Raw genomic sequence first — 12,850 nt, 5'->3', positions numbered from 1 at the left:
TTAAGAAATCCAAATATTTTAAAATTCACTCTAAAAAAATTTTAATTAAAATTTTCTCATCTATGTTTTTTCCAAAATATTTTTATTATATTTTATAATAAATTTCTTATTAATTTTATAATAAATATTTTTATTTAAAAAATAATATAACACCCTAAATTTTATATTAATTGATTTAATAAAAAGATTTGTTACGTAGACTCGAGCTTCATACCGCCGCTGGTCTATGCGGTGCTGGGAAGCTCAAGGGATCTGGCGGTCGGCCCCGTCTCGATCGCGTCGCTCATCATGGGGTCCTTGCTCCGGCAAGTCGTCAGCCCCAGCTCCAGCCCGGCTCTCTTCCTTCAGCTGGCCTTCACCTCCACCTTCTTCGCCGGCCTCTTCCAAGCCGCCCTCGGCATCCTCCGGTAGGGATTTGCTATCGCACTCATCTCAAAGAGAATTTAGGGTTTATGCCCTGTTTGATATAATGTTTTTCGTGTATATTGTAGGTTGGGATTTATTATTGATTATCTTTCAAAGGCGACTCTGGTGGGGTTTATGGCCGGAGCTGCCATTATAGTGTCGCTGCAGCAGCTCAAAGGATTGCTGGGCATTGTTCATTTCAGCCAGCAGATGGCTCTGGTCCCTGTTATGAGCTCTGTTTTTCACGAGACACGTGAGGTAGATTGCTCACACGTGCGTGCATATATATTTTTTTAATTATGATGGGACTAATTTTAGTGTATTAGTTATAATTTATATATTAATTAGTAATATAATTGCATTATTAGATAATAATATTAAATTTAAAAAAATACATCTAAATCATTTGATATTTGTAAGTATGATGCCATTGCATTATTTATTTAATAATTTAGACATATTTGCAGTGGTCGTGGCAAACAGTGATAATGGGGATCTGCTTCTTGGGCTTGTTGCTATTGGCGAGACACATAGTAAGTTCCAACAATTGAATTCTTATAGGAAAAATAAAAAATAAAAAATTATGTAAGGATGTTTCGGCATAACTTATGTCAGACGGGCTTAAATGCCCTTAAATTTATGTTGAGATTAGTGCAATTCATGATATCATTTGTACGTACTAATTTCAACATAAATTCGAGTACATTTAAGTCCATCATAGCACAAAGTTACATTAGGCATATGAATGTCTACTTACGTACATATTATGCTTAAGTTTGATCGACAGTAAGAGCTGTTTGATTTAATTTCCACTAATGATTTGATAAAGTGGAGATTAAGCTTTAATTTAATCTTGATTAGGATTAAACTAATTACCTTTTGTTTCAAAATTAGGATTAAGTTAGTGTTAGGTTCCTAATATCTATTTTATGTTTCTTAATACCAAATAAAAAGTTAAATTAAATCTTATGTATATCAAACTTATGAATAAACTAATCTTTCAAAATTTCTAAACAAGAGTTAGCTTAATCTCAAATCAAGCAATGATGTTTAGATAAATGTATTTGATTTAAAAAATTAATTAAGAAATGATGATGAGAAAAATAAGTCAAGATACATACATGCAAGAAGATTAGTATTTTTGAATTTTGAATATTTATTTATCGATATATTAATTTAATCATAAGAAATTAATCCAATAAAATATTAAACAAAGTCAAATCATTGGACCATTCCCCATGCCACAACAAGGCCAATAGTCAGTCAAGAAATTAAACAGATTAAATTTTAGTTTTAATGGGTTTCCCATCAATTAGTGTTGCTAGGAATCTTGAAATCTTATCATACAAGAATTTTTAAAATTCAAATATCATATTTTTTGTATTTTATATGTAAAATTTTTTTTTTTTGATAATTCAAAAAAATACTTTGATAATGGCAGATCCAAGTCTGAGAAGATGATCATTATAAAACTATTTTTATCATTCTATTTGGTCATTATAAATAGAATGTTATGCCATTTTGTTTAAAATATACATCAAGTAAATTTTAGAATATTATGAATGAAATATTTATACAATATTCATAATATATTATTTTATACATCAATGTTGTTTTAATATTTTTTTTTTAATATTGATGATCATTTTAAGAATCTAAAAGTTTTTAAATGATTAACAATAAAGAACCAAAATTTACTTTTTAAGCCATAATATTACTGATGTTATGATTATTCCCATTAAACATAACATCTAATCTCTTTTTTAATTTCCAAATAAGATCATTGATTTTACTCTAGCAAAAACCATTTAAATTGTTATTTGAAGATCACCTAACGAGCAATGATGAAGAATTTAGTTGGTAATAATCTTAAAAATTATTTAGCAAGCTCTGAATTTGAATCATACCAAAATAATAAATAAATCTGGAAAAATGAAGAGAAACCTGTCTGCTTCAGAGCTGGCATTGCACTGGCTCTGAATCATCTTTCCAACCACTAAAAGGGAATCCACCAAACCGACAAAATTCTGCAGTTTTTTTTCAAATTCAGCTTTTCGGTCAATCAAGCAAAAAGGTCACTCTGATGCTTCTCTATCCAATTCTACAGTGCAGCCATTGGTTTTAGACTTCGTTTGGGACAATTTTCTTACTGCTTCTTAAAGACGCTTTCTAGTACAAAAAATACTAGAAAGCTCTTTAAGAAGCAGTAAAATAGCCGCCCCAATTAAAACCTTAGTAATAATCATTTTCCTATTAATAATCATAAAAGATAACAGATGTACTCAGAAGAGATATTTTATTTCATTACACAACTTTAGATTCTTAAACAACTATAGTATATTGTAGCCTGCTGTAATGAAAGATATATGTGTAGTAATATTGTAACATTGCCATTAGGTCTAGCTTCTTGAGAAATATCACCATTAGGTCTAAGGATTTTAGTTAAAATTCAATAGATAAGAATTTTTTAAAATAAATTTGCTAATAAAAACAAATAAGAATTCTTCATTTGAATTCAGATAAATTGTTTAATTAAGAAAATTTCATCTTATTTTTATTAATTTGCCATTATGTATTTTGATGCAGAGCACCAAAAAGCCAAAACTGTTTTGGGTATCAGCAGGGGCACCATTAGCATCAGTGATTGTTTCTACACTTCTTGTTTTCCTATTCAAAGCTCAAAAACATGGAATCAGCGTTGTCAGTACCTCTTGTAAATCACAATTCCATTTCTGTTACTGGCACCTCCATCAAACATATTAGCTATGAACTCCTCTTCTATGTTTCTTTTGCATGTTTATGCAGATTGGAGAGCTAAAGCGTGGACTTAACAGTCCTTCCTGGGATAAATTACTTTTTCATAGCTTCTATTTGGGAACAACAGTGAAAGTAGGTCTTATTACTGGGATTGTATCTCTTGCTGTAAGTTCCTTTACTAGCTAAACAATTTGTGCTGCTGCCCATTGTTTCCCATTGCTTTTATGATAGAATAAATAAAGCCTTTTGCTCTACAAAGGTGCCATTTTTTATAACTTTAAACAAGTAGTTTGGTGATTTAAGCATTTTGGTTTCACAATGCAGTCATTCATTTCAACTGCAGCTACGTTCTAACATTGTTCCCCAAGTAATTATCAAATATCATTAACCTGATTATCATTGAACTTTTACGGGCATATTAATGAATCTCTACATGTGTCAATCTTAGTGAAGCCGTACATGTACTCACTAAAGACTCAACTACGAGTCACTTGGTTTGTAGATGCTTTCAATGAGTAGATGAGTAATGCTTAGCTTACCTGAAGCCGTGATAGTTGCTACTTGGTGGATGTCTTTCACAATGAAACTTGAATGGCGGCAAAGCATTAACTTGACAAGGCTTTACATTTTATATAAGGAGTCAAATTAGAAAACAGCTTTTCAAACATACATGAAATCTTTTGTGCATACTCATATTGGCTTAGTTTCATCGTGCTAATTACTATGCTCTCCGAAAGTTTACGCACCGGCCTCTCTGCGGCCTTTTTGTTGTCGGCAATGAGAGTTTTAACGAGTTTAGGTTTCAGGATAAATTTTAGAAGGAAATTTTGATTTTTAGATAAGACACTACCCAGAGGTTCGTCCTCATTTTACGAGGATTTTATGATCTAAGTTCTGGTTTCCTATAAGTGCATGCCTCTATAGTTAATTACTCCTTCCTATAACGAGAAAGAATATTCGATTAATGCTAGTGGTTGAACGGATACGTAGTATCAAGCATATAGTAGCAACAAAATTAGATATTAAAATTTTATCACCGCTCATTTAAAGGAGATGGTGGGGGGGATTGATGATGAGCCCAATCAAGATCCCATGGTTCTGTCGTTCCAGGTCATCGCGGTCCTTAGTTTATTTAGTTAGGGGAAGTAGTCGATCCAACCTGACCGAAGGATCCTATCAGCAGCCATGGGATGCTTCATACGAGGGTACCTTGTAGACTTGAGATGAATATTGCCTAAGGAGATAGATTTGAGTCCACCTTTTCGGTAGACTTGAGATGAATGTTTGCCTAGATAGAATGTTTACCTTGTAGGAATGTGTTAATGGTGAGAAGAATGATGTTAGAGAGGAAAATCTCTCTCCCTCAATTTTTAGATAGAGAAATAGAGGATTTTTTCTCTCTAGGTAGAGGGAAAAGAAAGAATGAGGGTAAGAGGAGGTGTTTGAGATGGAGAATGAAGTGGTTAGAAAAATATATTATGAATTTTCTTTCTCTAGATTTATAGAGAGAAAGTGAGATATGAAGGGGCTTTTTAGTGTAGAGGGTGTAGGAGGTCGAGGGTAGGCTTTTTTGTGAAGGGAGGGTCGGTTTTGAGAGCTATGGAGAGTGAAATTAAAATTTTGGGTTAGGGTTAGGTTTAGAGGAAGAAGGTAATGAAGAAGATGGGGCGGAAGAAGGAGAAGAAGAAGAGGAAGAGAAAGCAAAAAAGGAAAAGAAAGAGGGAAGAAGAAATGGAGGGAATAAGAAGAAAGAAAGAAGAAGGGGAAGGAAAGGAGAAGGAGAGGAATGGAGAAGAAGAAGAAGAAGAAGAAGGAGGAGGAGAAGATGAAGAAGAAATGAAGTAGAAGGGAAGAAGTTTACCTAGGTAGGTGGCGGCGGCAGTGGCCGGCGACAGGCTATGGGAGCCCAGAGGGAGAGAAGGGAGTTTGTTCTTGCATGCATGAGTGGAGTCGTGAGTGGGCGAGTGGTCGGCTGGAGGGTTATGACAGAGATAGTGTTATGTGGGGGTAGTTTAGGAAATTATTTAGATTTAGATTTTTTTAAAATGTCATCTCTCTTTCTGTCTCTTTTTAAATTATTATTTATAATTAATTGATATGAAAATTTTTATTAATCGTGCATCGACATCGCCGTCAGATCGTCGTCGTTCATGCACATCAATGTCGCCTCAATTCGCGCGCGCAGAATTTTAATTTTTGATGATTGACAACCTCGACCAATATTGGTGTCGATCTTAATTGTTTATGTTGTCTTGAATGCCCTGGTGCTATTCGTTTCGCGAATGGAGGCCATTTATGTTATTTAAGTTCTCGGTTACACGCATCGAGTAAGTTTCGTGCTACTTTGTTTTCTTTTACTTTCAAAACTCCCCGTGCGCGATCAACACGATCCCGACACTACTATTGAGGTCAAGAATTACTATTAGGGAGTGTGCATCAAAGGGAAACCGAAGTTAGGCCTAATACACAAGTGATCAAATTTATTTTAAATCCAAATGCTTGAGCTTATGGGTGAAAGTTCAACCACTATGCATTCCTAAAACAATTTAATTTTTACCATTCAATATGGTACTGAATCAAATATACTGATGAGTCACCAATCTCTCCTTAATATGAGAGCCATCCACACAGACCATCACTCACCATTAAATGATAGTTTTTAAACAAAAAACAATTCCATAATGTGTCATGTCATGCATCAAGGGCCTAAACTATGATGTGGAGCATGCCACTTACATGAGAGTCTCCGTCCTTGAACCTTGCTCGACTACAATAGAAGTAATTAAGACATCTGAACGCCACAAACTACATTAGTCACTCAATCCCAATTGAAATTCAGCTTTGATACCAACTATTAAGAAGTGTGCATAAAAAATGGGAAATAATTGGGCCGAGTACACCAGCGATCAATCCTATGTTCAATAAAAAAACTTAACTTTATGGCGAGTAACAATCACCTGATTATTATACAGCAACATATTTTTCATATATCCAATGATAAACTAACCAAATACTCAAATGTCTTAACAACTACGTAATAAGTGTAGTTCATCATTAGATAGATGAAAAAATAAATAAATATGACTACACTTATTAGGAGTTATTAATAATAAAATTATATAATTAATATGAACTTTATGTGTGTATAAACATATATAAACTTACATAACTAACATTTATATATTGAACTCTAAGCCAAATATGATTGAACAAGCTATTGTTCTTTTTCCGCTTGTTTATCAAATAAGCTAAAATATATTGTTCAAACTCAACTTGTTTACTTAACAAATGAGTCAAACATGAATATTTTTTAAATTTTGATACTTGATAGGAAATACTTGATTTCAAGTATTTCTTAACCACTTTAGAAGCAATAATCAATGACAACCTGATGTCCACAGCAGAAATCAGCCCCAAAACAGTGGAAAAATAGCAAATTGGAGAGAAAACAGTGGAGAAAAGACTTGTATTTTACTAATAGATGCAACAAAATAGAAAAGATATAATTGATTCTCAATTCGAGAGGAGGATCGATCTCTCCTAAATCTCTGGACGCCGCTAGAGCCCAAAGAAACGTAAATATAAGAGATCTCAAATTTCAGCCAAATTCAAGATACCCAAACCCTAGAAAAATCAACTATTTAATGCATACAATTCAAAAGAAATTCCCTAAACAGTCCGTACAATCAATTTCCCTGCTAAACTTCCTCAAAATTCCTTCATAAAACCGTCCCGCAAGGCGCGCGGCTCGCGCGGCCTCCGCCCAGTTCCGCCGTTTCGTGTCTGGGCCGGTCCCGCATGGACAGGCTGGACCGGTCTAACAATACTCTTCTTTGTGTCAAAGATACAAAGTAAATTGAAACAATAATACTTGTGTACAATACAATTTAGCAGTCATCACCACTTTAGATTTAGAGTGTTCTATCATTATTGGCATATATAATACCTTCATTACTAAGCAAAGCACAAGTCAGTTAGGACAAAAGTTTTACAACAAAAAACCGGAAAAAAAAAAATGCATTAATATATGAATTCTATTATTTCAATGAATTATCATAAAACTATCCCCGTGCAGCCAAAAAGCAAAAAAAAAACACAAAGCTGAAGCCATAGTAACAGAACTAAAAAAAAGTTGTGAAATGATTTGCAACCCAGTGGTTGAAGGAAAAGATTGTTTGTTCATTATCATGGATTTGAGCTGCATACTTTGTAATTTTTCATTGAACTGTAAAACAAAAATGATACCTCAAGAAAAAAAAGAGGGAGGATCTAGTCAAAAACATGATTAGGTCTGATCTACCGTATAGGATATAAAAATAAATCTAAATGAATACATAGCATATTTGACTTCACTACAGATAGAACAGTGAAAGGTCTCTATAAAGTTATTTTTTAAAGAATATCACAGATCCTAAATGTAAAGAAATATGAGAATTTGAAGCAAATGCAGTTTAGTTTGTTTATCCTTCTTTGATTGTTATCCTTTTTCTGATGTAGATAGATATGCAAATCCAATAAAATTTGTCATCCTAAAATACTCAGATATCTGTTGTATGACTTACCAGGAAGGAGTGGCTGTTGGAAGGACGTTTGCTGCATTGAAAGGATATAAAGTTGATGGAAATAAAGAGATGATGGCCATTGGAATAATGAACATTATCGGCTCATGTACATCATGTTACATTACTACAGGTTAAACTATAAAGCAACTATGACTATTCTTTCACTTAGGTTTCATTTGGGGCGGCTTTCTTCCTGCTTCTTAAAGCTACTTTCTAGTACAAAAATTAAAAAAATTGTACTAGAAAGCCGCTTTAAGAAGCAGTAAGAAAGCCATCCCAAACAAAGCCTTAATCTAATTCTAACACATTTGAACACGCTGAAACAGTAGTTCTTATATGACAACCCAGGAGCCTTCTCCCGTTCTGCTGTGAACCATAATGCTGGATGCAAAACAGCAATGTCTAATATAGTGATGTCCATGACTGTGATGGTGACACTGCTCTTTCTGATGCCACTTTTCATCTACACGCCTAATGTTGTGCTCGCAGCCATTATAATTACTGCAGTTGTTGGACTCATCGACATAACTGCAGCAATTCACATCTGGAAGATGGACAAAATGGACTTCCTTGTTTGCATTTGTGCATTTTTGGGAGTTGTCTTCATCTCAGTCGAAGAAGGACTAGCAATTGCTGTAAGAGTTACAGCGTTTACCTTGCTGTATTGTCTGATTATAACTAATAACTTTGTGATAAAAACTTCCAGGTAGGTTTGTCAATACTAAGGATCCTTCTCCAAATAACAAGACCTAAGATGGTTATTCAAGGGAACATACCAGGGACTGATATATATAGGAACCTACATCATTATAATGAAGCTACAAGAGTTCCAGGTTTTCTGATTTTGGCAGTTGAAGCTCCCATTAACTTTGCAAATGTGACATATGTCAATGAAAGGTACTTGTTCTTTTAATTTCTGTAGCTTTCGTGGAAGCTCACGAATGCATTCAGGCTTTATTTGGGACGGCTTTCTTATTGCTTCTTGAAGCAGCTTTCTAGCACAAAAATAAAAATTTTTTAAAAGGCGCTTTAAGAAGCAATAAGAAAGCCATCCCAAACAAAGCCTCAATTTCTGCAGCTTTGTGGACACTATATGCAGAAACCGATACTTTGGATTTTTTTTTTCAAGTTTTATTTTTCTAATAGAATTTCACACATTAGAATGTTGTTGAAAAAATATGGATTTTGATTAGTTCATTTTTTTTAAATCGGGAGATCCGACACCCCTCAGCCCATTCAGATGCTTGTTACTTATCTATCTAGCGTCTTAATGGACAAGGCATATAATTTTTATTTTGCTTTCACAGCTATATGAGACAAATGATGTAATATTCATAATGGAAAAATGATGAAAGATTTACATATGGTTTATTTTGATTTACTTTCAGTAGCATTTTTTGCAAGTGGTATTTTGCACTGAAATTTCTCTCATAGGAAATTTATGACGGGTTTTTATTGACATTTAGTAACTTAGTGGAATTTTTCAATGGAACTTCACTCCTAGTAATTATACGGCATAAAATTTTCTTTTTTCTCCAGATATTCTTTACTATGGGAGTCCTGACTGTTTATCGATCAGAACACATACTCTCCTTGCTAATAATTTCTATCAAACGTGCATAAAATTTCAATGATTGATATACAAAAAACAAATTTAAAGTTCATTATTCATATCAATATTTCATCAATTGGCCTTGCTAATGGACTGTAGAATCAAGGTGCCTATAGCACCCGATTCTTCCTTGATACCCTCTTCTGTATATAGCAGAAAAAACTTGTGCATGCTTCTTAGGCTTCATTTGAGACGGCTTTTGCTTCTTAAAACAGCTTTTTAGTTTAAAAATTAAAATTTTTTATACAAAAAGTTGCTTTAAGAAGCAGTAAGAAAGCTGTCCTAAACGAAGCCTTAGTCTATGTCGGTGACCAAAAGTCAGACTCTACCATCAAGACATGGATTTTCTAAGAAATACTTATTTTCCTGGTTACTGAGCAAATAGTTCATGTACACAATTACCAGATTCCCAATAAACTTGTCAGCTAAATGTTCTATCACTTCAATTTGGTTTTGATCTTGCACTGGCTGTCTAACATCTCGTGGGGATATTTTTGTTGATAGAATTTCAAGATGGATAGAAGAGGAAAAGGAGAAGCATATCACCTTCCAATTTGTCATCTTAGATTTATCCGGTAAGTAAATCTCTTTATTTTGTTATGAGACTCGATATCTCAGTTTTATAGATATTGAGAACTTGCATGCCATCTATTTGAAACTCCTATAGTATCTACACTTCTCAATATGAAAGAAATTCATGCCGACAGAAACTATATTTGCTTTCATTTTTACAGAGAACTCGTGTTTGTCCTCCATCTCTCACCAAAATATTCTACAATTATATTAAAATATCATTTTGATCCTTCAAATCTTTAAAAAGGAATCCAAATAGTCGCATAGGATAAATTTTTCTTCCTAAAGCCTAAAGGCTACTCAAGTCTTTAAATAGTAGTCAAAATAGTCCCATCATGGGACTATTTTGGTTCTTCTTTAAGAAGTGAGGAACCAAAATAGTCATTTAATATAGTTGGAAATCATTTTGATCATTCATAAAGAGTTAAGAGACCATTTTGATCATTTTCTCCTTTATATCATAACATAAACATATAACAGACCTATTGGAAGAAATGAGGAAGTTGCAATAACTAGTAGGAAGGATTATGTACTCATCACATGTTATACCTGATATTGTGTTATGCCGGTCCAGCCTGGACCGGCTCATCCTGGACCGGCCCAGCCGGTCCGGGCTTATGCCCGACGGAAGAAGGCGGAAGGGAGAGGGGGAAGCGAACTCAAGTATTACCTTAGGGTTACTTGCGAACTCAAGTATTTCCTATCATATTGCCTATGTTGTTGGTACAGTAAGTCAATCCATGAACAATCCTAAGAATCACACCTTAGGAATACATATCGGATTTCGCAATATCTGAAAGAAACTCCATTTAAAAGAATTTTATTAAAAAAGGGGTAGGATCTTACACGTGAAGCCTATATATATGTCGATGCAGGGTATATATTTGATAGGATGTCAAATTCAAGATATTGCATATTCTTAGAAGGCAACCTCATTAGAAGGCAACCTCAAGACATGGAGAAGTAAAAATAAAATTTGGTGTCAAGATCTAGTGCAAAAGCATAATTTAGGTCTATGGCACTAAGAATATGTGAACTACTACCATTTAAAATTATCTTTGAAGATTAAAAATGTTGAGTGGAAAGATCCTATGAAGCTTCATTATGACAAGAAGTCGACATTAATATTGCACACAATCCCATGCAACACGGCTAAACATAACATATTGAAATGGATAGCCATTTTATAAATGAGAAGCTGTTGTGGCATAATATGTTCTACATTCATTATCACATATGGCCAACTTATAGACATTCTTAACAATGATTTATTGGGAATAATATTTCAAAAATTGACATGCAAGCTTTGAATTGACAATATTTCTTCAAAAGTATCAATCTCCATCGATTCCGCCCCCATTAATTTTGCCTCCATCAATGTTTCTTGTTTCATCAAGCCCAGTAGTCTTCCGTCATCCTTGTTCACTTCATGTCACCTCAAAAGGTCCATAAGATTATTACGGTCACCTCATCAATCCATGAACTATTGAAATTATTCTATAATTATTACTCTACCTACTCATCAATTTTTGAATTATTATAGCTATTATTTCCTGATTTTATATATTTCCTAGTAGAAGATTTCCTAGACTTGGATAAATACTACACAAATATTATAATGAGATGACAAGAAGTAGAATGGCAAATAGACTTGTGAGAGAGAGAGAGAGAGATTTAACTTCATGGGTACAAGTCACATGTACCAAAAAGGTTAGTTACATGTAGCACACGCCATTTTTATGAAAAAAAGTGATAATAAACTTTATTTGACACGATTTCATTCAAGCGATCTCTGCAAAACCATTGCAATGTTTTTGTGTGATAATCCATATTATTAAAAATTATTAAGATCTTTCACATGACTTACAATGCCCTCTACCTTTAATTTCAGCGGTTAGTGCTATTGATACAAGCGGGATCTCTTTTTTTATGGAATTAAAAAAGACAACAGAGAAAGAAGGTTTAAAGGTATAAAAAAAATCTCTCACTGTTTCATTACATACATAATAAATAAACTTGATGAGTCCTTTATCTTTAACATTACAGCTTTCCTTCATAAATCCTGTGGGAGAAGTCATGGAGAAATTACAGAGAGCAAATGGCCTTCACAGTCTTTTTGGACCAGAATATTTCTATTTGACTACAGGGGAAGCAATAATTTGGCTTTCATCTCTGTCGAAGGAATCAAGACAAGGATCCAAAGGAACAAGCGGTATTTCTAACCTATAATTGCAAATGACCTCTAGATCTCTATATGGGCAATTAATCAGCAACTTCTTGCACTCTTTTTGCTCCCTAACTGAAGTATTTGAATTGTACTGGAGGTACACTGTGTTCTTCCTCCTTTTCAGTTGAATTTAATCTTTTCAAGCACTACTTGTTTTGTGATAATCAAAGCTGAGTTAGAGATATCAATGTTTTTCAATAAAGAAGTCTTATCCATTTTAATAGGAAAAATTTTTCTGTAGTTACTGCTGATTTATCATTATTTCTAGTGTAAGAGAGGCCTTATGGAACTGACAACAACGACGACAACAACAACAACATCAAGCTTTTAAGCCTTTATCCCCTTACATGAGGCCGGCTATATGAATTCTTTTTCTCCATTGTGTTGTATTAAGGGTCAAATTCTCATTTAAATTTAATAACAAATGGTAATTTCTAATATTTTTTAACCAATTTTTTTGAGGCTTACATCTACCTTTTTATAATAAGCCGAATCGAATACATGTACATAGGGGTGTCAAAAGTTGACACAATTCAGACCAAACCCGGAAAAATCCGGGTACGGATTGACCCGACAACCTGGAGTTGACCCGGCTAACCCAGATCCCACTCTAACCTGGCATAGTCGACCGTTGGGCGTCGGCTTAGCCCGCGCTGCCACATGCCTGATACAGTGATGCCGGCCTCCAGCTCCAAGTCCGGCTCCGGCGAGCTC

At 34.1% G+C, this 12,850-nt stretch overlaps 1 protein-coding gene across 1 annotated transcript in view; it reads left to right on the top strand.

Annotated features, from left to right (window-relative positions):
• LOC110112367 (probable sulfate transporter 3.3) overlaps positions 1-12,850 on the top strand; it is a 75,027-nt gene that overhangs the window by 4,540 nt on the left and 57,637 nt on the right. The window contains 11 exon segments of the mRNA XM_028695270.1: positions 200-407; positions 492-663; positions 873-938; positions 2,992-3,105; positions 3,211-3,327; positions 7,728-7,854; positions 8,073-8,359; positions 8,431-8,621; positions 9,841-9,911; positions 11,801-11,877; positions 11,956-12,233. Of these exon segments, the coding sequence (XP_028551103.1) occupies positions 200-407; positions 492-663; positions 873-938; positions 2,992-3,105; positions 3,211-3,327; positions 7,728-7,854; positions 8,073-8,359; positions 8,431-8,621; positions 9,841-9,911; positions 11,801-11,877; positions 11,956-12,138 (1,613 nt within the window). The 3' untranslated portion in view covers positions 12,139-12,233.

This window comes from Dendrobium catenatum, unplaced genomic scaffold (assembly GCF_001605985.2).
Source record: "Dendrobium catenatum unplaced genomic scaffold, ASM160598v2 fragScaff_scaffold_621, whole genome shotgun sequence".
NCBI lineage: Eukaryota > Viridiplantae > Streptophyta > Magnoliopsida > Asparagales > Orchidaceae > Dendrobium > Dendrobium catenatum.
This window is presented reverse-complemented; position numbering and strand designations above follow the sequence as displayed.